The sequence below is a fragment of the Drosophila tropicalis genome, unplaced genomic scaffold (genome assembly GCF_018151085.1).
Source record: "Drosophila tropicalis isolate 14030-0801.00 unplaced genomic scaffold, ASM1815108v1 contig_393, whole genome shotgun sequence".
Classification (NCBI taxonomy): Eukaryota; Metazoa; Arthropoda; class Insecta; order Diptera; family Drosophilidae; genus Drosophila; species Drosophila tropicalis.
Genome location: NW_027172855.1, coordinates 354,733 through 382,578, shown reverse-complemented (window position 1 = coordinate 382,578; position 27,846 = coordinate 354,733). Strand labels below are relative to the sequence as shown.

At 35.4% G+C, this 27,846-nt stretch overlaps 2 protein-coding genes across 8 annotated transcripts in view; one reads left to right on the top strand and one right to left on the bottom strand.

The window, feature by feature from the left end:
* LOC137572751 (trans-1,2-dihydrobenzene-1,2-diol dehydrogenase) overlaps window positions 1-23,326 on the top strand; it is a 33,739-nt gene extending 10,413 nt beyond the window's left edge. The window contains exons 2-4 of the mRNA XM_068284551.1: window positions 21,724-22,125; window positions 22,190-22,716; window positions 22,773-23,326. Of these exons, the coding sequence (XP_068140652.1) occupies window positions 21,724-22,125; window positions 22,190-22,716; window positions 22,773-23,240 (1,397 nt within the window). The 3' untranslated portion in view covers window positions 23,241-23,326. The remainder of the gene's footprint in view (window positions 1-21,723; window positions 22,126-22,189; window positions 22,717-22,772) is intronic.
* Window positions 155-27,772, bottom strand: LOC137572748 (uncharacterized). Of its 7 annotated transcripts, none has more exons than XM_068284547.1 (5): window positions 27,757-27,768; window positions 17,930-18,043; window positions 13,530-13,794; window positions 10,205-11,670; window positions 8,842-10,045 (listed from the first exon to the last, which is right to left on the bottom strand). In XM_068284547.1, exons 2-5 carry the CDS (start codon window positions 17,930-17,932, stop codon window positions 9,050-9,052), a joined length of 2,730 nt encoding a protein of 909 aa, XP_068140648.1. In that variant the 5' UTR covers window positions 17,933-18,043; window positions 27,757-27,768; the 3' UTR covers window positions 8,842-9,049. The 7 variants fall into 7 exon arrangements, 1 of the variants encoding a protein (XP_068140648.1); XR_011031733.1 differs by lacking the exons at window positions 8,842-10,045; window positions 10,205-11,670; window positions 13,530-13,794; window positions 17,930-18,043 and adding exons at window positions 23,613-23,780; window positions 23,836-24,466; window positions 24,525-25,088; window positions 25,150-25,367 and having other exon boundaries at window positions 25,460-27,772; XR_011031734.1 differs by lacking the exons at window positions 8,842-10,045; window positions 10,205-11,670; window positions 13,530-13,794; window positions 17,930-18,043 and adding exons at window positions 23,613-23,780; window positions 23,836-24,466; window positions 24,525-25,088; window positions 25,150-26,097 and having other exon boundaries at window positions 26,293-27,772.
* Between the last annotated feature and the right edge of the window lie 74 nt (window positions 27,773-27,846).

The following is a 27,846-nucleotide window of genomic DNA, read 5'->3' as shown; positions in this document are numbered from 1 at the left end:
GTCGACTCGTCGACTCGGGTATACCATACACCAGGTGAAACAAATTTTTTTAAATTTCGAAAACCAAATGTACATATGTATGTCTATTAAATTGTTTTTACATGTTTCATAGTATGTGCTATCTCGCTCACTCTACGAACACACGAGCACTCTAGCGCCGCTACTAGCCAACGGCCAATTCTGGCCTTGTGGACCGCGTAGTAAAATACGTTCATACGCATATTTTGCATGTTTCTAGTCCGATTTCAATAAAATTTGGTAGTTTTGTAGAAATAGATAAGATTAATTAGTCTGCCGAATTTGAATGCGATAGTCAAAAAACTACAGGAGAAAATCGGTTTTTTCTTAATTATGAAGGCGGAAGTGGGCGTGGCAAAATATGAAAATATATATACTCTGCGCGAATACTAAGCCAGTATACATACTAAATTTGGTGACTTTAGCTTTGTTTGTTTTTGATAAAATCAGTTTTGTTTGATTTGCGGGAGCGGAAGTGGGCGTGGCAAAATTTTTAAATAGCCAGTTTCTGCGCGTCTATTAAACTAGTCTGCATACCAAATTTGATGTCGGTAGCTGTCATAGTTTTTAAGAAAATCAGTTTTATGTAAATTCCGGGGGCGGAAGGGGGCGTGGCAAAAAGTTTAAACAATTAGTTTCTGCGCGCCAACTAAACGAGTATATAAACCAAATTTGATGTGTCTAGCTGTTATACTTTTTAAGAAAAACAGTTTTGTGTGATTCCTGGGGGCGTAAGGGGGCGTGGCAAAAAGTTTGAACAGTTAATTTCTGCGCACTAACTAATCGGGTATAGAAACTAAATTTGATGTCTCTAGCTGTCATACTTTTTAAGAAAAACAGCTTTATGTGATTCCTGGGGGCGTAAGGGGGCGTGGCCGAAATTCCAATTAACTCTGAACATGTGCATACTACACGAGTATACATACCAAATTTGGTGGCTCTAGCTCTTATAGTCTCCGAGATCTGCGTGTTCATACGGACGGACGGACGGACGGACGGACGGACGGACGGACGGACGGACGGACGGACGGACGGACGGACGGACGGACAGACGGACATGGCTAGATCGACTCGGCTATTCATCCTGATCAAGAATATATATACTTTATAGGGTCGGAGAAGCTTCCTTCTGCCTGTTACATACATTTTGGCGACTTTAATATACCATTTCACCCTATGGGTGTATGGTATAAAAAGTACAGTCAGTCTAATGACTAAACACACAAAACGTTTGAGATGAACATTCTATTCAAATTATGTATATAAACAATATATTAGTTTATTAAGTAATATGTAGTAAATGTTTACAACACTTTTGATTTGTATTGGATTTACAAATCCTCAACAACTGTAAAATAAAACTTTCCTATAATAGCAAATTTTTTATTGATATACCATTTTGTGTCAACTAAATAGTCACCAGTGGGAAAAGGCAATAGTCGGTAAGACTCGGGTTTTAAAAACCAACCTTGAACAAACATTAGTCCCTAGAAATGTAGTGATCTATTAGGATTTAATACTGAAGCTATCGATGCTCTTACCTTAAAGGGACATGAATGATTAAAACTTGAATATTGTAGAACATCGCCCAACAATACAATGGCAATTGGATTATAAGCTTTGCGTACAAATCGACAGAGTTCAATGTCGATTTTATAGAGCCATGGCTTATAACCATTCGCTTTCTTGAATAGTTGCGCTTCTAAGCGTACACTATGGGCCGGTTCGAGTAATGTTGAATTAAAATTTAGGGTAACAACATCTCGTTTTATAGCCTTCAGACGACATTGGTGTATCTCAACGATTTTTAAATCGATGTTCTCGCACTTATAATTTGTAAATTTCATAATGACAGCATCCTGGAAAATGTTCATGAATTATTTATAAATTTAACCCAATATATTTACCTACTGTAAGTGAAATATTATGCAAAACACAAACTACCTCCCATACTTGGAGAAGAAAAACCAACTTTAGAGCTTTAATGTCCATTATGAAATGCTAAAAGTTCAGAAAGCGGGGTTATTAAAAGAAATCGTAATCATCTTCTCGTTTCAGTTGACGAATTAATTGCATTTGGAAATAAACAATAGGCGAAATTCACAGAATGATGATGACACATTGAAATTTAGGGTAACCATTTCTAGTTTGGCTGCTTTTAACCCACAATAGTGTGCGATATTTATTTGGAGGCTTTATTTTCGGGAATATTTCGATGAGAATAGGCTTTTGGTATAGTTACTTATAGTTATAGTTGTAGTTAATATTCGAAAAGCTTAGTCGTAAATTTATTATTATTTTTTTTTTTGAAGGCCAACCGACAATTGACATAATTCGTAACAGATTTTTGAAAATTTGAATTCCAAGGCAGAGGTTTTTTGTATAATACAATTTACAATGTTTTTTTTAGATGAATTTTTGATACATTTTTTGGCGTACTTTTTACAGATCCTCCACAAATGTAAAATAGTATTTTGATATACCGGAAAATTTTTTTTTAATGTACCACGTTGCCTCAACCAAATAGTCGCCAGTGGGTAAAGGGAGTACAATATAAGACTCAGGTCTCAAATACCAACCTTGAAATAAGATTGGGCCCTAGAATTTTTTATAATGTATAATAATTTTTATACTGGAATTTGGTTTCTTACCTCATATGGACAGGAATGATTGAGGTTTGAAAATCGTAGGGCATCGCCCACTAAAGCTATAGCAATCGGATTATAAGCTTTTCGGAAAAATCGACAGACATCTACTTCTATTTTATATAGCCATGGCTTGTATCCATTTGCTCTCTTAAATAGAGCCAATTCGACTCGTATCTTTTGGGCCGACTCCAGTAAAGTCGCATTAAAATTTAGAGTAACAATATCCCTTTTCACTGCTTTTAGCCGACATTGGTGTACGTGTAGGATACTTGTATTCATATCCTCACACTTAAAATTGGTAAATTTCATAATTATGCCATCCTAAGAAAATTGTATTATATAGAACGATTTAAGTTTAATTAAAGTAAACAGAAATACTTACGGCTAATGAAACGTTTTTAATGAGCCAAATTGCCGAAAGTGTTTTGAACAGAAAAACCAACTTTAAATGCATGATCATTTTAGCATACTAGATATTTTTCTGAGTGCCACGTTTAAAATATTTTTTTAAATCGTAAATGAACTCATTTAAAGTGACTAACTAATTGCATTTTATTCAAAAATCAGAGGCCCGGGGCTAACTACGACCGCGTCAAAGTTTGTATACCCTTGCAACTGTTTTGGTAACTCTTTCCTTACCCGTAGCCATCAAAGTAGAAAAACTTTTTATCTAAAAAGGCTTATGTTTGCGAATGAATGGCCTACAATCGTAGCATAGGAAATAACGAAGATATTGAACCGATCGTTCCTATGAGAGCTATATGATATAGTCACCCGATCTTTATCAAATTTGGCGCAGTCTCTTGTAGGTGTAATTGACTCACCAATATTAAATTTTGATAATAGCTCAGAAAAAACGAAATTATTGAGAAAAGTCACTGGTCTTGACTTTGCTGTTTGTATGGGAGCTATATGACATCGTGTTCCGATCCGGCTAAATCCAAAGTATACAACACCTGCAGTATATATGTACAAGCCTACGTGCAAAAGTTCAACCCTGTAGCTCGATCCAGACGGACGCGCTATATGAACTCGTCTCGTCGTGCTGATCAAGAATATATATACTTTGTATGGTCGAAGATGCTTCCTTCTATGCGTTGCACACTTCTGACCAAAATTAGTATACCCTTTTTGTAAGGGTCTAAAAAAAAAAAAAATCAGCATTTTGTGATCTAAATGGTTTGGTACCGTTGTCACTTTATTTCATAAATTATAAATTTAACTGAACAAAGTATAAATTAGTTTTCACTACTGACACATAGAGATACATATGTCAAAAGTTTGCAACATATTTAAAGGTTTAAAATACTTTGGGATTTCATTTCAAAACAACAAAAAAATAAATTACCCTCAAAATCCATTCTAACTTTCACCGAGTCGCCGTTTGTATACACTTCCAAGTTTCGTATTCTCCATCGCTATCCATGAGTACGATGTCAAAATGGAAATGGAATTTTATCTTAAATTCAAACTTCTTTCAAAAAACAACCTACAATGATAACCCGATTTGGTTAATGGAATTTCAGCCGACTATATGTTCCTTTTAAGTTTGATTAAAACAAAAAATTAGTTTATTACTTTGCTATTAAACGAAATAGTTTAGTTACTAACATCTCACAAGGGCAAACCGACACTTGGAAAAAAGTTGACACAGAATGCGTGATATTTAGCCAAATCATAGCAGATCCTTTTTATAGATCACCCATAACCGTAAAATAGTACTCTCCAGTACCGGCAAGTTTTTGATTCACGTACCACTTTGCCACAACCAAATAGTCACCATAGGGAAAGGGCAATCGTAAATAGGCCTCCGGTCTTAGATACCAGCCTTGCACAAACACAATACCCTTGAAACAAATATAAACTTTGGTATGCTATAGTCTCGATTCTTACCTTATTATATGGGCATGAATGGTTAAAACTGGAATATCGTAGAACTTCGCCTATTAAAGCTAAAGCAATCGGATTATAGGCTCTTTTTAAAAATCGACAGACATCTATATCTATTTTATATAGCCATGGCTTATATCCATTCGCTTTCTTAAATAGAGCCAATTCGGCTCTTACCTTTTGGGCCGTCTCCAGTAATGTCGCATTAAAGTTTAAAGTAACAACATCCCGTTTCACTGCTTTTAACCGACATTGGTGTACCTGTACGATACTTGTATCCACCTTCTCACACTTATAATTTGTGAATTTTATAATTACACCGTCCTACAGAAAAAATGTAGAATGTTTAAAGTTAAATTAAAGTAAAAAGAAGTACTTACAGTAAATAAAGAATCTGGAATGAGCCAAATTGTTACAAAAATTTTGAGCACAAACCCCAACTTTAGGGATATCATGATGATTTTGATATACTGAAAATATGCAGAATGAGGTGTTTATAATAGTTTTTTTTTATCGCAAATGATCTTCTCAACTGAATTCACAAATTAATTGGACTAACTAAAATCTCCCTTTTGTTGATGTAAGCGGTTTTAGAGTATTTTATAAATGTTTTGTTAAATCTATTAGTTTTTGGTAGAGGTACGGTGTTTAAACTTATGATTATCATCTGTGATATTGTAAACGCTTATAGTTAATAGTGATTTGTATGTGGAGGTGACATGTTTTCATAAAAATTGAGAAAAACCTTTTGCTTTTTAAACTAATTTAAAAAATTGTTAAGTCGCTAGGAAAACGCCCTTTTTTTTGTAAACTTTTGCTGGGGTTCATTTTGATTTTCCATTTATAGTAGAATAACTCAAGGGAATCTAGCTCTGTTTGAAGAGTGGATTTGATGTCCACATATTATGCGCTTGCACAGTGTCATCCGCGAACAAGGACAGCTCACAATTGGGTGTTTTGGAGATATTATGAACATAGATATTAAGGATTGGTCCCAAAACTTAACTTTGGGGTTGCTCCAGCAGATACTTGTCGTTTTGAAGATTGACTACGATCCAGAACTGTGTAGAAAAAACGATAATTTAAAAGATTTGAGGGGTCTTAAGCTTATGGATAACTGCTGAATGCCAAACAGTGTCAAATGCAGCCTCGATGTCTAATAGAACTAAACCCACAGACTTCTTGTCTGCCAAAGAAGAACCTACAATCATAACCCGATTTGGTTAATGGAAATTCGGCCGACTTTATGTTCCTTTCCAGTTTGATTCGTTGCCGTTGAACGAAATAGTTTAGTCACTAACAACTCACAAGGGTAAACCGACACTTGGAAAAAAGTTGACACTAATTTTTGGAAAGTTATTTAACTTGGAATTTTCCAAGGTTAAATTTTGATTTTAGTTTGTCTCTTATTTGGCTAACAACAAACTCTTTATTCACTTTTATAAAATCTATAATATTTATGTAGTTTAAAAAAATAAAAAACTAGTTCAATACCAATACAGAGTAGATGCCTTTTATAGGTCCTCCACAACCGTAAAATAGTACTTTCCAATACCGGCAAGTTTTTGATTCACGTACCACTTTGCCACAACTAAATAGTCACCAGTGGGAAAAGGCATTCGTAAATAGGCCTCCGGTCTTAGATACCAGCCTTGCACAAACACAATACCCTTGAAACAAATATAAACTTTGGTATGCTATAGTCTCGATTCTTACCTTATTATATGGGCATGAATGGTTAAAACTGGAATATCGTAGAATTTCGCCAATTAAAGCTAAAGCGATCGGATTATAGGCTCTTTTTAAAAATCGACAGACATCTACATCTATTTTATATAGCCATGGCTTATATCCATTTGCTCTCTTGAAAAGTTCCGCTTCTACTCGTACCGCCTTGGCCGACTCGAGTAATGTCGCATTAAAATTTAGGGTAACAATATCCCTTTTGCTTTTAACCGACATTGGTATATCTGAACGATACTTGTGTTTATATCCTCGCATTTGTAATTTGTGAATTTCATAATTACACTGTCCTAGAGAACAAATTTAGAACGATTTAAGTTCAGTTAAAATAAAAAGAAGTACTTACAGTAAACAAAGAATCTGGAATGAGCCAAATAGCTACAAATATTTTAAGCACAAAACCCAACTTTAGGAATGTCATGACGGTTTTAATATACTGGACATATGCAGAATGAAGTGTTTAAAATATTTTTTATCGAAAATAATCTTTTCATTTGAATTCACAAAGTAATTGCAATTGATTGTAAAAATAAACGCCGAAATCGCCCTTTAGTGATGTAGTTATTTTTATATAATTTTAAGTTATTTTCATACCATGCACCGATAGGGTGAAATGGTATATTAAACTTGCCAAAATGTATGTAATCGGCAGAAGAAAGCTTTTCCACCCCCATATCAAGTATATACATACAATCGTCCGTCCATATGAACACATAGATCTTAGAGATATAGAGCCACCAAATTTAGTATATAGACTCGTGTAGTAAATTCAGTGATCGAGTTTATTTTTTTATTTTTTTCCCAAATTAAATAAAACCCATTTTCTCTAAAACTAACAAGGTTAAAGTCACAAAATTTGGTACTTTGATCTGTTTGATTATTTAAAATGTTTGCTACGCCCGCCTTCGCTTTGGCGGTTCATTAGTCTGGAGTTTACTTGAACAAGAACAAGTTCTTTAGTGTAGCTTCGAACCTTTTTTCACTTTTTGTTTATACCGAAAACTATGATATATATCTATTCGACCTTGTATGTAGTTTTTCTATTAAGACAAATTATTTTTAAGATTCTGTGATGTTGAAAATTTTCCAAAATACATGCATTGAAAAGCATTTTGGAAAATTTTCGATTAATCTAGTCTACGGTTTTTTGATGCAAGTTTCTCATATTTATTTCCAGGATAATTGCGTAGAATGATCTTAATTTTTTCGTTTAGCTCTTGTTTTCGAAATATTCAGAAAACCCTATTTTTTCAAGCAGCTACAGATAGCTTCAAAAATGTTTTCATTACATGCCACCAGAAACCCGAATGATTTGCATAGGTTTTCTGATTCCAAATTCAAAAAGGTGTTAATTGAAAACCCATAAAGTATTTATTATTACTTTGGTTTTTTATCGTTTGTGTTTTATTTATTATTTAACCTGCAAAAAGCTCACCAATTCGATTTATTTGTAATTTATAACAAACGCGTTTGCATTAATTTAAAAATTCTCCACAAACTCAAAATAATATTTGGCAACAACTGAGAGTTGCTTATTGAAATACCATTTTGAATCAATTAAATAGTCGCCAGTGAGAAAAGGAAGATATATTGTATCGGATCGCAAACTAAAATCTTGTATAAGTAAGAATCCCTGGAAAGAAAAATAGTATATAATTATCTTGTCATAGTTATTAACCAATATGAAATACCACCTCGAATGGACATGTATGGTTAAAGTTGGAAAACTTGGCAAATTGGTCAAAAAGTAATATAGCTAGTGGATTATATGCCTTCTCTAGAAATCGACAGCCATCGATATTGAATTTGTATTGCCATGGCTTGTAGATATTGTCTTTTTTAAAACATTTCCATTTCGACACGTAAATGATAGATCGGTTTCAGCAGTGTCGCATTGAAATTTAAGGTAGCCACATGCCTTCTGACTGCCTTCAGACGACATTGATGTATCTGGAGCATTGGCTTGTTCATATTCTCGCATATATAATTTGTGAATTTCATTATGACAGCATCCTGAAAGTATCTTTTAGATTATTTTTGGGCATTAAATCTTATTTTTACTTACAATGTGGCCAAGATTGTCTATTAGGCAAATTGCTGCAAATATTTCGATGAGAAGAATCAACTTCATGGCAACAAAGTTCAATTTGGCATTAACAATCTATATAAGTTAAAAATTGTTTTGTGCAAATGAATAAATTTTCTTAATGACTTCGAAATTAGTTTTAAAATCTCATATAATCATGTCATTAAAAATAAATTAACAGTACTAACCGAAAATATTTAATGTTGAAAGTGACAAAAATTGAAAAAAAAAATAACTGTACCGATATATTTTACAGCATTTGCTGGACTTGGCACCCCATTTGATATAGAGAATAGAGTATGAGAAAGCCGCTCTTTTGAAAATGTTATGTTTTAAATAATTAAAAACAGATTTATTTTACATTTTTAATAAACATTTTGTTTTGTTTTTGTTTTCTGTTTAATAAAATTACAATACATTATTTGATCGGTGTCTAGTCACATTGTGACCTTGCCACGGAGCATTCTAAAAACAATAAAATAAATACAAAAATATCTCCCTCACTTGCCCCATTGTTGTCTCTTTCTTCATTTCCTTTTCTTTTTTAAAGCTGACTTATTTACAACACAAATTTTTAAGTTTAAAGTTTAAATAAAAAAAGTTGTTTCTCTTTTGTGATAGATTTGGTATAGAGCGCAGTATAAGAAAAATATAATAACTTATGCTAATGCTGATGATGTCGTCTCTCGAGTGATGCGTCTGCCTCTTCATCTTCGTCCTCGTCTTGTTCGTCATCAAGGTTCTCGATAAGATCGTCTAAATCATCATCGCCATCATCTACATCATCGACAAATTGATCGATGCGTTTAAGTAAATTATGTTCACTGTCTTCGGCTTGTTCCCCATCCTCATTCTCATTCTCCGACTCTTCATCCACTTCATCGTCCTGTCCATCGTCCACCATACTGTCAGTGTCTAGATCTGCTTCACCCATTTCTTCAGCCTCCTCCAGCTCATCCATATAATCAACGGCTGCTGTGAGTCCATCCTTCTTGTCTTTGATTCGAGATTCGGGTAATTGATCATAGTCAAAGACCTGACGCGTTGCGCGTAGAGGCTGCTCAGTGCTGGTTATGATCTTTGACCTCTTATCATCTTCATCGTCATCATCATCTTGATCATCTTCGTCGTCTAGGCTGAATATACTATTTGCCGCCTGGCTTTTAATGCGTGGTTCAGGTTGTTGCGGCAACAATTTGGTGCTGCTGCTCACCGGTTTCAGTATGGTGCTCATCGTGCTGGTCACATAATTAATGGGGACCATTGTGCTGGACAGCGATTGCAATGTAGACGGAGACCCAGAGGCTGGAAAGGTATTTGGAGAGACAATTTCATGTGCATCCGCGAACATGTTGTCCAGTAGGCTGAGTAGATCATGTACACCACCAACGGTTGTTGCTGCTGTTGTTGTTGTTGTTAGTGTCGCTGGCGAGGGAGTTGTTGTTGATGTGGCTGATGTAGTCCTTGGGGTTGACCGGGTCGTGGAGCTAATTGACGGTTTAACGGTGGTTTTTGAAGGTTTCGATGTTGTTGTCGTTGCTGTTGTTGTTTTTGGCGAAGGTTTCGCCGTTGTCGTCGGTTTTTTCGTTGCTATTGTTGTTGTCGTCGTCGTCGTCGTCATCGTTGCCATTGGCGTTGTTTTGGTATGCAAATGCTTCACCTAAATGGTCATAAAGAGAAAATGTGAAAAATAATTCAATTGAAAGTTAATACAAACGATTGGAAGAAGTTTGTTAACCCATTATATCAATTGACTATTGCGATAATCAATCACTCGAAATGAAAAAATGAATAAATTTTCCTATTTCTCTCAACTTACCTCAAATGTTTCGACAGTTCCGCGTTTCGGTTCATTGGGATCGGCTCGTCGTACGACAGGTTCACGTTTCGATATGACTGGCACAATTTTCGGGCTATGTGGATCCAATTCATTTTGGCCATAGGTCTTAACCTTGGAATGTCCTTCGATAATCAGATATGCAGGACCAAGTAGAGCCTTTTGTGGCTGCTTATAATGCGAGAATAAGGAATCGGTGGTTTGGGTAGCTGCATCACTATCGAAGGCAGTGGCCACGGTGGGGCGTTCAGCTAGATTTGAGGTTTGTGGTATCAAGAGACGTGTGCCAGTGTAACCAGTGTTACTTGCTGTAGCCATGCTATTGGAGACAGTTGTCGGACGTTGATAGATGGGCATGGGAGTTGTTGTTGTCGTTGTCGTTGTTGTTGTTGTCGTCGTGGGTGTAGCAGTTATCATTGTCGATAACATCATGGGTCGAAATTCAGAGCCAACTTGATTTTCACTGGGACTAACCACGGTAGGACCAGCTATTGTCGGTGGTCCTGGCACAAAGCTAACCGGAGTGTATGCCATGGTAAATGGTTTAATAGTTCCCATTAGATATTTAGTAGCTGGCATAGTTGGTTTAACTTTCGGTTTAACAAGCTCCTTTTGCAAAAGTTCATGTAACCAAGGTTTTCGATGAGCACTACTCACTGGCTTTGAGTGATGTGTCTGCAGTGAGTTGGGTGAATAACTAACCGAATTGGTCTGTGGACGGGAATAACTGAATTGTTGCATAGATTCGTGATGATATGCATCCGGGGAGTAGGTCATCCGATGCGGAGTCACCCAATTGGAGGTTGAAGGACTTGAATAATAATGATGTGTTGCTGTCGAAGTCGAAGACATCGGCTGCTTAGATGACGAACTCGTGTGGCTCATACTCATGTGGTAAGGTGATGATGAACCAGAACCAGTGCGATATTCCAATCCCTTCATCATCATTGCCATCGGTGGTGGTGGCATTAAATGGGTATGAGGCATATATTGTTGTTGTTGCTGCTGTTGTTGTTGCAGTTGATGTTGAAGTTGCATTTGCTGCTGATGCTGTTGTTGCTGTGGAGCATAATAACTTCTTCTAATAGGTGGATATTTAGACTGCTGCTGCATTGCATTGGAATAACTGCTATGACGCTGCTGATAATGCTGTTGATGTTGCTGCTGTTGATGTAGCTGCTGGTGTTGTCCCGTTCTAGTAGCCCTTTCTCTCTCACTGGCCACACCCAAGAGCAATATCTCGCTTTTCGTTTTGTTACGCAAAACCTCTGGTGGCAATTCCTTTTTCCTTGCCTCTGGATTAGTCTGACCGCTGGCATTATTCTCCGCCCAATAACGTACTCTCTCCAATGCTGGCGGGCTATAGTCATAGGTGGGATCTTTCTGCAATGGATCACCATGGCCCAATGGTCGCCATTCGTTGTTGTTATTGGGATCCAGACGAGGTGCTGCAAGTAAATGAAATGATTAAGTGTCGTATCAATTTTTGTTGTTGGCCTTGGAACATGTGCAACTTTAATTGCTGCAACACCAAACAAAATGGCCTTCGGGCACAAGGCTCGAGACAGAGGCACGGGATGACCAGCTCTTTCAATTGGTTCCCCATCCCGCCTCTTCAGATCAAAACTCGTTAAAGTGATAACAAATGTTTTTCTTTTATATATATTGTCGACTTCTCCGGGTTGCCAATTAAACGAGGTGTGAATAAAAAGAAAAACCTTTTCTGTATGCACTTAACGAAATAACAGAAATCAATCTTTAAAAACAAATTTGGAAGTTCCAAACTTTAGAACTAATTAAGCAATGTTATCTTCATTTTCGGATAGGGCTATGATTTTTAAGGCTTTTTTATTCCATATTTCCCATCAAAAAGGCCGCAATTTTTGGTTTTAGGATTTTGTTATGAACACTAAAGTCAAAGAGTTACCAAAAGCATTTAAAATTAGTTAAATTCGGTGACCCTGTATGAGAATAGTCTTAAGACTTTTCTAGTTTCTAGTACATTCTCCTTTTCTTGTATTTTTCTCAAGAGAGAATGATTATGTCTTATGTGATACTAATTTTCTAAGCCAATCGACTAGCTAAGCATTACCTACACTCTAGATTTGTAATATTAAAAGTAGTTAGTTTGACTTAGTCGATAGACGGTTTATTCAAATAAGTTTAAATTAAGTGCTGACGAAAAGAATCAATGATCAATGAACATGTTTGCTTATCGGTTACTTAGAATGGATTACTTCTTAAGATAATCAAAGGTGCAATTGTTGGTAAGTTCAATTTATAAAGATCTGTGAAGTGTGCGAAAACTATTTGATAAGGAAATATGTACATGATTTGTAGAATTGAACCAATAAAAACAGTTTAAAATCAGCTTTCCTTATTTTTTTCGCGGAATATGCCAATAGCTTTCCCAAATCTCAACACACACATACACAGTCTAATTAAGCCAAGTCATCGAAAAGGCCAAACCGCAGACAACGAACCTAGCGCCCACCGTCTGACAGAGTTGGCTGGCGCAGGTAGAAAAAAAAACACTTTAAAGATCACCTGGAGGCCATGGCCAGGCAATCAACACAACAAACATTGTCGACTCCCCACTACCGGCGATACCCGCAATTTTCCTTTACTCCACTTGCCACTTGCCGCTTGCCACATCCCACTCCGCCTTATTGCACTCTTCGTTCATCGTTTGCTGCCTGAGATTGACTGATCAACATTGAGTTGAGGCTATACGGACACACGACGAATGCGAAGGCCCCGGATAAATTATTAGCTAAAACCAGACAAATCGCTTTCCATTTGCGCAAAACCAAAGGCAAAAACAAAAAGAAAAACATACTAAAATCTAGGAAAAAAGAGCAGCCAAAGATCAACGTGAGGACAAGTGAGCGGAAATGGCAAAAGCAGCGTTAGGCCAATTTAAGTTTTGGGTGGGCGCATGTATCCCATTCCCATTTATCCTTGCATAATTGCTTTTAGCCACGAATAGAAGTCCATATATGTATAAGAGTCCGAGACCAATTCCATGACCAAAGTCGTTTTCACTTTCATACACATTAAAATGCCTTGCATGATTGCGTTAAAATTGTTTGATCTCCTAATGCTGGCCATTAAAAAATAGCCAACTATACAAAAGACACGAAAGACACACAGGTGCCTGAATCTCCCCAATGCCCTCGTCACACCTCTCTCTCTCTCTTTTTATCTGCCTGCTCTTTCAATTATGTCGGCCGAAACAAAATCATATTTCTGTTTTTTTTTTTTTTTTTTTTTTCTTGCGGTTCATTTGTTGGCAGTATCAGCTCACCTGTTGTCACATCGGGCGTTAGTGCCAAGCCATTCACTTCATCCTGATTGGCATTTGTCTTCGTCGTGATCACCGTCGCCGACGCCGACGTCGCCGTTGCCGTTGTCGATGTCGATGTCGTTGTCCCATTCCCATTAGCCTGGCCCACCAGCAGACAGCACCAGAGACAGCAAAATAATGTAACCAAATTGTTACTTTTGTGGCGATCACTAATCATCATGATCGAAGCGATTAATGCAGGTCGATTGGTTTTCGTCTTTTTCATCTGGAATGTTTTGGTTTTGAAAATTGTTTTGAGGTTTGTTTAACTGGTTAGGCTTCAATGATTTAATATGTACAAGTTTAAAAATGGCATTATGTAAGAACTTGGCAATGACTCAAAGATATTGTATACAGGAGAAAATTAATATATTTCTTAAAATTCCCACAATATTATTATAAATCAACATATGTAATAATAATTAAAGTCTTAATAATTTTTGAATTCTTGCGTTAGTAATAAATTATTAAATAAATTGAAACCTTTTAATCATTTTTTTTCGATTTTAAAAGATGGAAATGAGGCTAATAAAACTAAATTTCCCTTTATGTTCTCAATCTTGAGATCCGATCGTGAAAAATCGAAATGTTAATGGATCATGAAATGCAGGTACTCATTGAAAAGCGGTCAGTCTAACAAAATAATGAGAAAACTCAGAACATTTTTAGTTTTCCTAAATGGTTGAACTTTCTGATAAGAACTCTTGATTTTTATACAACTTCATTAAATACCAAAATATAGGGTACCAAACCGTCTGATAGAGATCTGTTATCAATTCCTATTTTGTAATTTGGTTACTCAGAAACATCCAAAAGAAATCTTATAAAACTCTAAGAATCTAGAGTCTAGAGTCCAATAAATTTTAAAATAAAAAATAAATCAACAATAATATAATTTAAATCGGACTTTATCTACTGCTTTAGAACTCATTTGATGACTCATCTTTACATACATATGTATCTCTTAAAATCTTATTTTTATCATACTTTCGTTTATTTTTTCTTGCTATCAATTCAAGATGAAATCTGACAATTTTATTTCATAATTTTTTTTTTTTTTTTGGCCCAGATCAGCTGTGAATGAAACAGGTCTCCTTGTCCAGCAATTCAAAGGCAAAAACAATCTCTGGGTGGCCGGCCCTCTGCCTTCTTTTTGTATTTTTTCCTCATTCATGGACACATGTCCTAAGGGTCTACTCGTGGAGATTACATTTGGACCTTTTTTCGGCTCTGTCTTTCCTCTTTTCATCATGTCATGTTCCCATTGAAAGTGAAATTTTGTTGTACAAAAAAAAAAAATTTGCATTTATGTATTTTGCAGTGAGTTGTTGTCTCGTTGTTGTTGCTGTTGTCATTGTTGATTGGTTGGTTAGTTGTTTGTTGGCCTCAGTCGGCGGCGGCAATCGTAAAAATTAACTTGATTACTACACGCATAAATAAAGCCATTAAATAGCAACAAAATTAAGAAGAAGATAAAGAGAAGCAACGTCTTACTCGGACGGCAATTGAAGTCAAATAAAATGCAAAGAAATATTAGAAAATTTTCTAGCATAATGATAGATTAAATTTCCCTAGCTAAATTTATTCATAATCCCAATTTGCAATCAATAAAAACTGTCAACACAATTTATTATTTCTGTGATTTAATTACTTAATAATTATCTCTTCATTTTGCATAAGTTTTTATAGTTTATTTAATTCGAGTTTATTGAGTTTTATTGTGCTTACATGACAATATGAGGACATGTAATATGGCTCACTAGATTATGTAGATTATGAGTGTGTGAATACATAACTGGTTGGAGTAAAGTGGCTTTGATTAGTTTGTGTTTTTTTTACTTTAATTTTTGTATTTAATTTGTTCACACTTTCGATTGGGTTATCTAACTATTTATTTATTTATTTCCAAGTAATTTTAATTACAATTTAATTCAAGTCATAGCTTGATTTAATATATTTAGTTGTAGTTTTAAAAAAGTTGTTGAAAATGAATGTTTTATAGTATGTTCGACAAACTTTTAATATGATTCTATAAAGCCTCATAAAATACGAAAAATCGTATAAAACTTTTAATATAAAGTTCAGATAAGATGTATATCCCCTTTTTCCATATGGAAATGCTTTCAACTTAATATAACTTTTAAATCTGTGTAACCTTGTCAAATGAAACCAAAACATTCTATATTTCCTTAATATCGACTTAAATTTAACTCTTCTTCCTGATTCTAATAAGTATTATTATCTTAATTTATTAATTAAAGTCTTTTGTTTATTTCATCGCTAAATAAATTGCCAAAAAAGATTACTTTTACTTTAAATATTTTGTTAAATTATTCGACAATCGCACATTGCAATCGATTAAAAACTCACGAGGCTTTGCTAAGCTAAAATCTACATTTTACTAAATATAATGATTAACTCTTTTGTAATTCGATTTGAACTGCTTAAGTTAAAACAACAAATATTAAACCTAAGAAGTTTCAGATGTACATTAATTTTAGATGAATACTGGAATTGGAATTTAAGCTAATCTTATACAGTAAGATATTTTTCACAACTGCCTGTCACACTCTCTCTTTCCATTAAATAAGTACGAGTATCTCTAAATCATTTGGGTCTATTAAAATGCATCGAAACCCAAATGCCATATCAAACTATGTATATCATAAATGCATACCAAGCACTCTCAATACTCGTAACTATGCGCCTTAAAGTCACTTAAAAGCCTGCCCACCACTTGCACCAAATCCCAAAATCCCCTTGCAATCGACCGACAGCTGTTAAGTGGCATAGACAGAGACAGAAACAGAAACCGAGACAGAGGCAGCAAAAAAAAAAAAAAGTGGCCAAGTGAACAAACAGACCAATAAATAGACAAACAACCGAAGCAAAGGCTGAGGCAACAGAAGAAAAAAAAGAAACAAAACTTGCGATTCATTCAAGTGTGCGACACTTTTTATGCGTAAACTCGAAAACTGGTCAGCAGCAGCAGTGGCAGCTGAAGGAGATGCATACCAACATGGCAGCGTATTAGCCAAAGACAAATACTAATTGCAGCCAAAGCATCAACATCAACTGCAGCAGCAACAAAAGCAGCAGCGACTGCAACAAAGATGCTGCTGCCTCTCAGCACTTGTTGCTTGCAGTTGACTTTTTGTTGCCGGCAGTTAATTTCATTTAAAGAATGTCATCTTCACTTTAAGTGAAAGATAAATGCTCATAGCCAACACCAGAAGACTCACAAACTGACAGACAGACAGACGAGCTGACTCACTGGCTGTCTGACTGACTCCACCTTTGTGGTTCAAATGTTTTTTTTTTTGTTTGTGTCCCACCCAAGCCAAAGTTTATTCTATGCAATTGAATATTGAATTGATGTCTTTAACATCCGCGCAGTTTGATTGATTTGAAAAGTCTTGGAAATCGAGAAGAAGGCGGCATTTGTGGGGTGTTTTGAAGAGCTAGTCATGGGGAGAGTGTTTAATAGGTGTGGCTGAAACTGAAACTGACAAGTGAAATCTTTAGAAAAGATGATGCAACTCTCATTCTGATGAAATAGCCAAGAAATTTCTTGTTATTAAGAATTGTAGATGCAATACCGATATTAAGTGGATAAAAAAGTCAGCTGATATTTGATGTAAGGCACAAAGTGAGGCTGAATTTAAATTTTCAGTTAACTATTAAATATGAAATCGGTATTTGTCGATTATCATCTTAATAGGACGAAAGGCTTGAAATTCTAAAAATTATTACTCTTGATCAAAATAAAAAAAATTTTATAAAATTTTGTCGCTGAGGTTGAGCTTTCTGAGCTTCATGTCGAAACTAGTCAAAGGGTGATTATAGAGTTAACTTCAATAACCATAATAAAATAATGTTAGCCAACAAAACGAAGATTCAAGAAATTAACTTACATATGTAGTTTATAGCATTAAGAAAGTATAAATGTATTTGTTAAAAACAAAAATTATTAAAGGAACTAACAAAATACCGTATTACATTAAAATTATAAGTTTTTAAAAGAAGGATATTTAATTTCGACTACAAAAACTTTCATAAAACTTATTATAACTATTTTTTTTTTTTTTTTTTTTTGTAGTTTTGAGGCTTTGTGCGATAGTTGAAATTATCGATTCTTATCGTTAGAGAGATCATTTTTATTTATATTTATATTTTTTATATGTTTTTTTTTCAAAAACATATTAAATTTTTATGGTGTTTAATAAGTCATTACATTATTTCTTTCTTATACATATTTGTAGCTGGCTATTTACTATGTTTATTAGAATAACGAATTTTAACCTTTCACCAATTTCTTGATCAATAAATGATTGATATTACATCATCATTCTCAGACTTACCATTCAATGTAAACTGGAGCTTGGGAACAAATTTAATCCTGATTTGTCTTTAAAAGTTTGAATTTTTCAATATTGCCTTTTATTTTCTAAATAATTTGCTGTAATTTCCTTTTCCTGGTCAATAAATTGTTATAAATCATTTAAAGCTCACATATGTTTAAGCCACGATCATTCAATAATAATAATGCCAATGCATTATATGTCGTTTTATTTCATTCAGTAAATTTCACTTTTAAGGCGGCTCATCTTAAGGCACTTTTTCACATACAAATACACACACACGCACACAGACACACACGAAAGGGAGGAGGTTGGAGGAGTGCGAAATTTGTTTGTTGCTGCAGTATTGCATCCGTTTCAAAACGCGTCCGTTTGTTAACTGATTTCGCGTGGCCAAAACTCAAATTCGAAAACTGTTAAAAAGAGTCGGAGAGTCAGCACAACACTCGGTTAACGTCGCAGTTAACGGTGGCAGCGATTGCAGGTTTAACGAACCAGACGAAGACCTGCAGACAGAAATCCGAAGTCGCCGAGAAGACCTGCACACTTGCCTGGTCGTCATCGACAACATCGTCATCATCGCCATAGCCACCGACCAAAGCGAATCAATAAACATGCGTCGTCGTCACCAAAGCCAAAGCCTTAAGTTGTTGGCTTTTCGCTTTTGTTGTTTACAAAACTCACTTTTCACTAGCTTCGCGGCAACATGTTGCCAACAACATGTCTTATACATCAGCAACATGTTGCCTTAGAACAAGACGAAAAGTGATTTTTTTTTTTTTTGTTTTTGAGGTACATACTTTCGCTTTTGGTAAAAATATGTTAAAAGCTTTGGGCAACAGTTGGAACAACAAAAACAATTGCCAATTGTCATGACATGACAGACTGTCAATTGTTTGTTGTCGTTGTTGTTGTTGTCGCTGCTGGGCGTGTGCGTATTTGTATTTGAAAAAAAAAAAAAAAAAAAATGAAGAGACATGCATAAAACTTGTAAAGACCATTAAAAATGCTTACTTATCCGTTCCAACATCCTCACTTTTTACTCATCCCCCATCTAGTCTTATCGCCATTTTCTCTTACCTCAGTAACCCCTTTGTTGAAGGTACTAATTAAAGCGCAATGCTGCAAAAATTACAAAAACAACAGCAAAAAAAAAACAATTTCCATAAGCAAAAATCGAAAGACTTAGGCAACGAACTTGAGTTGGGTCATTACTTTCACAAATCAATAGAATCGACAAATATGTATGACAAACAAAATAATTGGTAAGCTATGTTTCCCTCAAACTTATTGTCATTCTACTACAACAATTAATAAAAAGATTTAAGGAATGATGTCGACTCAAAAAAAGGTTTTCGGTTTCGGATTCTTCTAAGTATTGAATCGGTTTCGAACATGTTCGGTTTTCGGCTAGTGACCAAAAAAATTCAAATTTCGATATCAAATTGTTAATCCAAAAATAATAAGCTTTAGGTGAAGGTCACTTTCAAATGTAAAAATTAGCACACGAGTGAAAAACAGTCAAGACGATTCGAAAAAGTGTTTCTTCCTCTTTATTTCGTTTTGTTTAATCACAATTTACTATATTTTAAAATATTGTAGCTTATATTAAGTTGTTATTTGTTATGGTGACACGTTTATCAATTTCCTGAAGTTTGGTGCTTTGTTAAGGGTTTTTAAAGTCTTTAAGGGCTTACTCGACCCATAGTAAATCGGGTTTTTGACAAAGGCCACGCCCACTTTACTACTGCTACTACTTGTCTTAATCGGTTAGGCAGTTAGTTGGTTGGTCGGTTACTTGGTTAACTTGTTTGAGCTTGCACTATGGCAAGGCCATCTCCATGAGCATTTCCACCCCACACCTCATCCGCAAAACACCCCACGCCCCCTCTTAATTAGTGCATGTTGCGTGTGTGTTGCATGTTGCAAGGCATCGCCATCGTTTTTCTGCTGTTGTCTTTCAGCTTTAGCTCCATCGCCTTGTAAATTGTATCAATAAATTTATTGATTTCAACTGTTGCTGCTGACTTGTTTAATATTTTGCCACGATTTATGTTGCAGTCATGCAAATTTTAGTATTTATTTGCTTTGTCGGTTGCTCGCCTGGCAAGTCTAATGAACATGTTGCTGGCTTTTGGCATTGCTGCTGCAAAAGAGAGTCATCAGCGACACACGCATGGCAAATTTGTTGGCAGCTGTTGCTGATGTTGCTGCTGCTGCTGCTGCTGAGCATTTGCTAAATGGCAACAAAATTAGGCAACCTTTCACTTGGGCATAATTTCACCCACATTTCAGAGACGACAAGTCAAGTCATCGACAGGCAAGCAGGCAGTCAGACTTCCGGCGAGAGAGTTTTTAAGCCACCCATAATACTCGTAGAACACTTTCGTTCATGACAGTTTTCTGTGTTGGTGTGCTTTGGTAAATTTTTTCTTTTTGTTTTTTACTACATTTGGGTTAGGGCAATTTCTATATGGCCATCGACTTGCCACCTGTTTGGCATGTTAAATCAAGTGAAAAGTTTTTTAAGCGTTTCCCGCATTGCATTCACAATTAGATAAACAAAGTGTTTTCTTGTTCGCTCAACTGACTACTTGGACTACCGCATTGTTGCACGCATATCAATTATTGGAAACGAGAGACAAGTATCTAGAACAATTTGGTAAATTTCACATACTCTTTAAATCTAATTTACCTATAAACTCTTTGTTTCTAAACTCATCAAAATTAACTCTGTTAAAGTTACACTTTTAAGCTTTAGAGGCAAATTTTAGTTATATTTAAATGGCCATAACAATTTAGTTATTTACTTTAAAAACGTATAGATATATTTATTAGAATATTTGTATTTTAATTTCAAATGATTAAAGACAATTACTCAATCGGGAAAAGTATTAACAATTATCATTGTCTCTTTGAAATCTTAATAATGTCCAGATCAAAGTAGGTTTTTCTTCGGTATTTAAATCCGAATTGAGAATTGAAGGCGACTTTCAAATCGGTTTTTAATTATATCTGAAATACTTAATACTTAAAATTGAAGCTGCTAAATTCCAATAATAAGATGTAGGTTTGTCGAATACTTTTGGAAGATTTTCAACCGTAAAGTTTTTCTTTTTTAATTATTCTTGATTTTGTTATTAATATAAAGGTTTATATGCTTCTAACTTGCTGACAAAGTCATAATACCTTAAAAAAAAAAAAAAGTTACAACAATTGTCAATATTCGTTTTCTAAAAAGAAAGTGAAACTGCGCACAGAACGCGGCATAAAGTTAGCTGCCTAATGGCCTATTGGTAAGCCAGTGAGCGAGTGTGTTGACCACCCTACTTGGCCAGGACCAGACCAGCGGAGACCAGACCAGACCAGGCTGAGACCGACCAGACTACGACTTCGTCGACGACGACCATGACAACTACGGCTCAAGTCATTCACAAGTTTTTGATGCTAAACAACTATGACTAATTATGGAGGAAACTGACGCACTAAACAGTGCCACATAATGCCAGCATCGTCTTGGTTTTGACATAGATGGTCTGCAACGTGGGCCAACCGGTTGACAACTTAAACAAATCCAAAAACAAAAACAAAAAATAAAAAAACAGACCCAAACCAACACCCGCAATTTCGCCAATTCGTGGAAAAATGGCAACTGGCCGATCGTATGAATGAAATGCATTTTACGCCACAATGTTGTTTGTTCATATTTTCGTCTCACTCTCCCGAGTAGTGTGTTTTCACTCAATAAGGTGGCTAATCCAAGTCTCTATACTCCATTCGTCCTCACCATGTAGATCTTGCCATTGCTTTTGCCTCGAAACAGCATTCGCCCATACAACATAAGCAACAGGAACAGCAAAAGAAGCTTATATCTAACGTTGTTAATGAAAATACGAAAATTCTTTGGACACGCAAGTTGCACATCAATCAATTTGTCGGCAACAACAACACAAAGAGCCTTGACGGCAATGGGGATGTGGATGACAAGGTGGAAACTACCTTACGTTGGGGCATTGCTCCGGTTAGCATTATGGCCTGTGATTTTGCTGCTGCATTAAGCATCCTGCCACCTCAACATCATCAAATTGTTTCTTGCGTGGCCGCCTATCGATCGCATGCTGAAGCTTTTGCCGATAGATACAATGTGGAGAATATTTACACAAGTTTTGAGGATCTGGCAAGGTGTCCCAATGTGGGTGAGTATGATCAATGATCAGCACTATAATTTCATCTACTAAACCCCACACTTCTGCGCTATAGATGTTGTCTACATTTCCCCACTCAATCCATTGCACGGTGAACTATGTCATTTAATGTTGAATCATGACAAGCATGTCCTATGTGAGAAACCACTATGCATGACCGAAGATCAGGTTTGTCAATTGATATCGAAGGCTCAGGCTCGAGGTCTATTCCTTATGGAAGGTATGTGGCCACGCTGTGTGCCCGCCTATCATTATTTGAGAAAACAAATTCTTCGCAATCGTTTGGGTGAGGTCAACCATGTCCATTGTACCTTGGGTCTACCCGTGTCTCAGTCAAAGTTGGCTCTGTATGGCGGGGTGGCCAGTGACTTCGGTATCTATGGTCTGCAATTGGCCTTGTGGGTATTTCGTGAGGCACCGCAAAGAGTTCGTGCCACGGGTAAACTCAATGAGGAGGATATTGACGTGACAGCTGATATTGTATTGGAGTTCTCCAGGGATCGTTGGGCCCACATACAGGTCAGTGCTGAGGAGAAGTTTGACAATAAGGCCACCATAACAGGCAAAGATGGTAGTATTAAAGTGAGTATATTAGATTCAGATATTTTGCCAGATATAGATATTTCTTTGCTTGGCAGATGACAAACTATTGGTGTCCCACACGTCTAACAACGGATAAAGGGAACATCGATTTCCCTTTGCCAGTTGATGATAGTTTCTTCACTCATTATCATAATCGCGTTAGCATATGCTATGAAGCCGAGGAGGTGAGAAAGTGTATACTGAATGGCAGCAATGAAAGCGAAATGTTCAATCACAAAGAGAGTATACTCTTGGCCAATCTAATGGACATTATTTATGACCAACTCGGCTTGGGTCGTGGAGTTGACATAAATCGACCGATTCAAGAGGACGAAAAATTTCAAGATCCTAGTGAGATTGTCAGTGAAGCTTTTCAGTCTTTAAGTTATGATAAAACTACAACCGACGAAGAAGAATCAACTATACCAGCCAGCAATAACAAGAAGCCAGAGGAAAGTGGTTCATCAAAACAATCTGGGCCAAAAGTATTGGAAGCACCCCAGAATGACAACCAAATTATTTAAGTATAGGCCAGCAGTATCATTTCGTTAGTTTTTAAATTTGTAAATTTTTGTTTTCAATACAGTGATTTTTTCACACTTAAGGTAAATACATTTGCCAGGAATAGTCTTTTATTGATATTGTTATACATGTACTTACATATATGGAATTTATCTGTTTCTTTACGCAAAGCTTCATTAAAATAATTGACCCGAAAATTGATGACTCAAGTTTTTACAGATTCAGAGATAAATCCAAGGGATAAAAAGGTTAATTTTATTTCAATTTCAATGACTTCTGGAATTTTTCTAACTATTTCCTGTTAACAGGTAAAAATGCCAAAATTCAACCTCCCTGTCAATATAAAAATATAAAATTCAAACTGCTATAAAGGATTTGCAGGAATTAGTAGTATATTAACTATAAATGTTCATTTTTCCAAAAATTGCTTGTAGTATTTAAAAATTAGCAGTTTTTGTGAATGTTCAAACTCATTTTGTGGTATCTCAACTGTGTTATCTAGAAAACATTTTAAATTATCCGGTATGCCATCTTGATCGTGTCTGTAAGTTAAAAACTTTAAAGTAGTAATGGCCATCATTTCTAGAATATACTTACCCCAATAGTAAAATAGTTCTCTCAGCGAAAGTAAAGTTTACAAAGTCCTCATTTCTAGCGGTATTTTGAGTGGCAACAATATTATAATTCGCAAATTTTTTCTCATACAAATATTCACTCAGGGATTCTAATTTTAGTTGCTTTATGTTAAATTTGTTAACACTTTTTGCACTGTCATGAAAAATTTATATATGTAACATTAGCGGAAGCCGATAGAATATCATAAAAGATTTATCTCAAATTTGTCAAGTCTCTGACTATCAAAGTGTGAACATGAAATGCAGAACATGTTTGAATCAAATCATCTAAACTGCTTAGATCAAGATCAACCAGGACAGCGATCACAATAAGATCAGCATTATTAATCGACATATTCTGTAACATAATTGGACATGCAGCCGTTGTTTGTTCAGATAAAGTGGATGCTGATTTGATAGCTCTTCGAAATTCAATGACCTTTGCGGTGTTATCTACCCAATCGGTCCATTCAATAGGTTGTATATTTATCATGTTGAAGACCCAAAATATTGAATCCACCCATTGTTGCGAATCAATTATTAATAGTCGCGCTTCTAATTCGGGGCTTTTTGCTTCGTCTGTCAAAATCATATCAACTGTAAAATTATCGAAACTAAAAACTATTCATTAATAAATTATGGAGTTAATTCTGTTTGCTAATAAATATTTACCCTTTGTTCTTGTATTTTTCAGTTAGTTTTTGCACAACAATTTTGGCGAATTGGCGAACTTGTGAATCTTTTTCCTTGGTTAGCAAGAGTAATAAGTCAATTATTTCTTTAGTTTGCTTTTGGTTTATCGGCTTGTAATGATGGTTCAGAAAAATGTGGGTAACAGAGAGCAGGGACATCTGCTGATTTGGGGCTAGTGAAACTATTGACTGTAAGCGTTCTAGAAGGATCTCAAGATTGGGTATAGTCTTGTATAATATTATTTCAAACAATAATGTAACATTTAGCTGATCATTTGAAGATAATAATGCCCGCCATAGCTGATCCGATTCATTATACTCTTTTTGACAAATCTTCAATGCTAAGGCTATATGAAATTTTAACCTGTGCACGATGGAGTTAGCAAGATAATGTGGATGTTTATCCGACAATTCCTTGTTCAAGCGCAACAATTCATTACAGACTTCATTCACACAACTCTCAGATTGCCTATGTGCATAGCCTAGAAGCCAATAACATATGTCCGAATACTTATAAAAGGATGGGCAGTATTGTGTCTCGATCCTGTGAAATAAAAATACTTATTCTTCGTTATGTCATGCAAATAAACTCTGGTAGCTCTTACCATTCATCCTCAGAAGGTGCTGCTGAATAATGAATAATCTCTTTTATTACTTGATATAAAGGCACTTTTACCTGAGACTGTAATATTCCACGAACAACACATAGGTCGTGATGAATATGATAGTTGATTATACCCAAAGAAAAACAATGTTGTTCTTCAGTCGTTAAATGTTTTGAAGCATAGTTTCCAAGACATTCAGCTCTGTGAAAATTTTAAAGCTGAGAAAAGTTATTATCGGGTACTATCAACTGCTGCTTTCGTTCTTATGCAGAATAATGTAATAAAACATGAATTTAGTAAATTAACTTACATTTCACGTTCCGGGAACTTTTTTAGCAAAGCGACAAATGTCGACAACACATTTTCGTCTTTCAATCGATTATTGTGTTTTGCCAAAAGCCTTCCCAAATGTATAAATGTTTTCCTTCCTCCCAGCTTAAGTAGATCCAGTGCATTCAAAGAAAACACATCGATGTGAAAAAAAGAAAGAACTCGTGTTGTGACAAAAAAATCTACAACAGTTCTCTCGCAAAGAAATATCTCATCCATGGTTTCACACCTTAGACTACGCAGAAAATATTTTTGCAAATCCTTTAAACCTTTGGAGGCATTAATACAGTAACTGTATATATTGTAGCTTTCGTAATAGAAGTCATTGACCTCTTTAGTAAATATTTCATCTATTAAAAAGAAACGAAGCCATCCATGCCTTGTTATTGGTAACTGGCTTAGCTTTTGAAATAAAATTGTCCATATAGAACTAATTACAGATTGGAATGAATAAGACAAGCGATTAAAGTTGAAATCGTTAATATCCGTTTTGAAATCAGAGCAATGAATTATTTTGTTTACTAAACAGTCATGATTATAAAAGATATAATTCTTTCCGTTGTATATAGTCTCAATAAAAATCAAGTAATCCTTCAGAGACAAAGATTCTATTGTATCCTATAAACCATAAAAAAAAAGAAGAAATACATGAAAAATGGCCCTTTGGTTCTTTCTTTTTATACCCTTGCAGAGGGTATTATAAAATTGGTCAGAAGTTTGTAACGCACACAAGCAATACCAACTACTGCAAGGGTATTTAAACTACGACATAGCCGAAGAAAGCTTCTTTGATATTTTAATTTAAAGACGTACGCGGATTTTGTTGAAAATACTGTCAACTGCCCATCTCTGAAATGCTTCATTTCTAAGGACCCTCAACCGATTGCCGAATTTAAGAAGCAATTCGATATCAATGCGGGATGAACCCTTCTGTTCTGTCGGCATACTTTTAATCCATTCGCATAATGGAACACTGTGCCATTTCCAAGGAACGTTAGTCAGGATTTCGATAATCTGATCTGATCTGACTTTGCTTCTGAATAGAAAGTTATAAAAGAACGAGATAGGTCGTTTCTCAAAGTCCAAGTTGTACAATTCTGTCTTATTGGTTGCTGCTAAGAACTCTTCCATCAGGTTTTGATCTGTCAAATCAATCATCTTCATATAGTTTATAACATATTTGACTGTTTCATAGACAATTGAAATATTCTCAGATTGAAACAGTCTTGCGAACAAAATGCGCAACCAAGAGGAAAGATCTTGGACGCATTTGAGATTGTCCAACAAATCATTTAAATTAACAGGCATCTGCTGCTTTTCCAAATGCATTAACGCAACGATGTAGTTATTCGGTATATTTTGAAAAACATTATTGATTGCATTTATTTCCACTTGTTTATGCATTAAAAAAATAGCTGTTTGACGATCCCTCTGATGCTTTGACTGAAGTAGTTGTTGAATAATCTTTAGCAAGTCTTCAAACCTTTCCAGTGCAAAATCAACAAAGTTATTTTCAAATAGAAAATTGAGGATCTGTCCAGCAGGAGAATGCAACTGATCGCCATTCAGTCTAACTGAACACATTTGATCCAGACACAGTTTAATCTCCGCACTTGGAAACTTTGTCAATTGAAGCTTTAAGCAAGCCAAGATATTATCCACCATCTGACGATGTTCCGTAGAAAAAGCAGCATCTTCATTTTCATCAAAAGCAGCAATCATCGTTGATATTAGTTTTTGAAATATCTTTGGAGACAAATTAACATTTTTATTCTTGAGCAAGTTATAGATACACAGCAATAACCGCTTCATGGCCAATCCGGTAATATCAGTTTCATGTATAACAATCAGATCGTACAGCACATCATTGAGATCGCATAAATCAATCGATGGACTTTGACTTTCACAATTCATTTTTATGTATTAGCTTAACTTTACTTATCACAGGCCCTGATCAAAAAGTCACAACCGTATTGGGCTAAGGAGTGATTAATTGCAAACAATACTTGAGATAAGAGTCAGTTTTTTTTTTTTAACAATAATACATAGATATCATGCGATGATCTGATTTTATATATCTATTCCGTTTCTTCTTCAGAGCGATTTAACTCTATGTTCATATCTTTGAGTCGACTGGATCGAACAGATTCTTAAAACGGAAAAACTTAAATATAAGTATTGTTTTCTTTTGTTTTTTGAGTTATTATCAGCTAAATAAATTAGTTATCAGTTAGTTATTTATAATATTGCAAAGTTTAAGCAGAATGCCGCGTATACGTTTGATCGGTGCCGTTTTACAGGTTCTACTGAAGAGGCAGACGAAATTTTAGCTGGGGTAAATAGTGTTCGATTGCGCTCATACATACT

Bases quoted from the DNA above. Each gene is read 5' to 3' on its own strand.
- LOC137572748 (XM_068284547.1), bottom strand. The intron at 11,671-13,529 runs GTGAGCTGATAC...ATTTACTTGCAG, and splicing joins AACGCCCGATGTGACAACAG to CACCTCGTCTGGATCCCAAT. The intron at 10,046-10,204 runs GTAAGTTGAGAG...ATGACCATTTAG, and splicing joins GAACTGTCGAAACATTTGAG to GTGAAGCATTTGCATACCAA.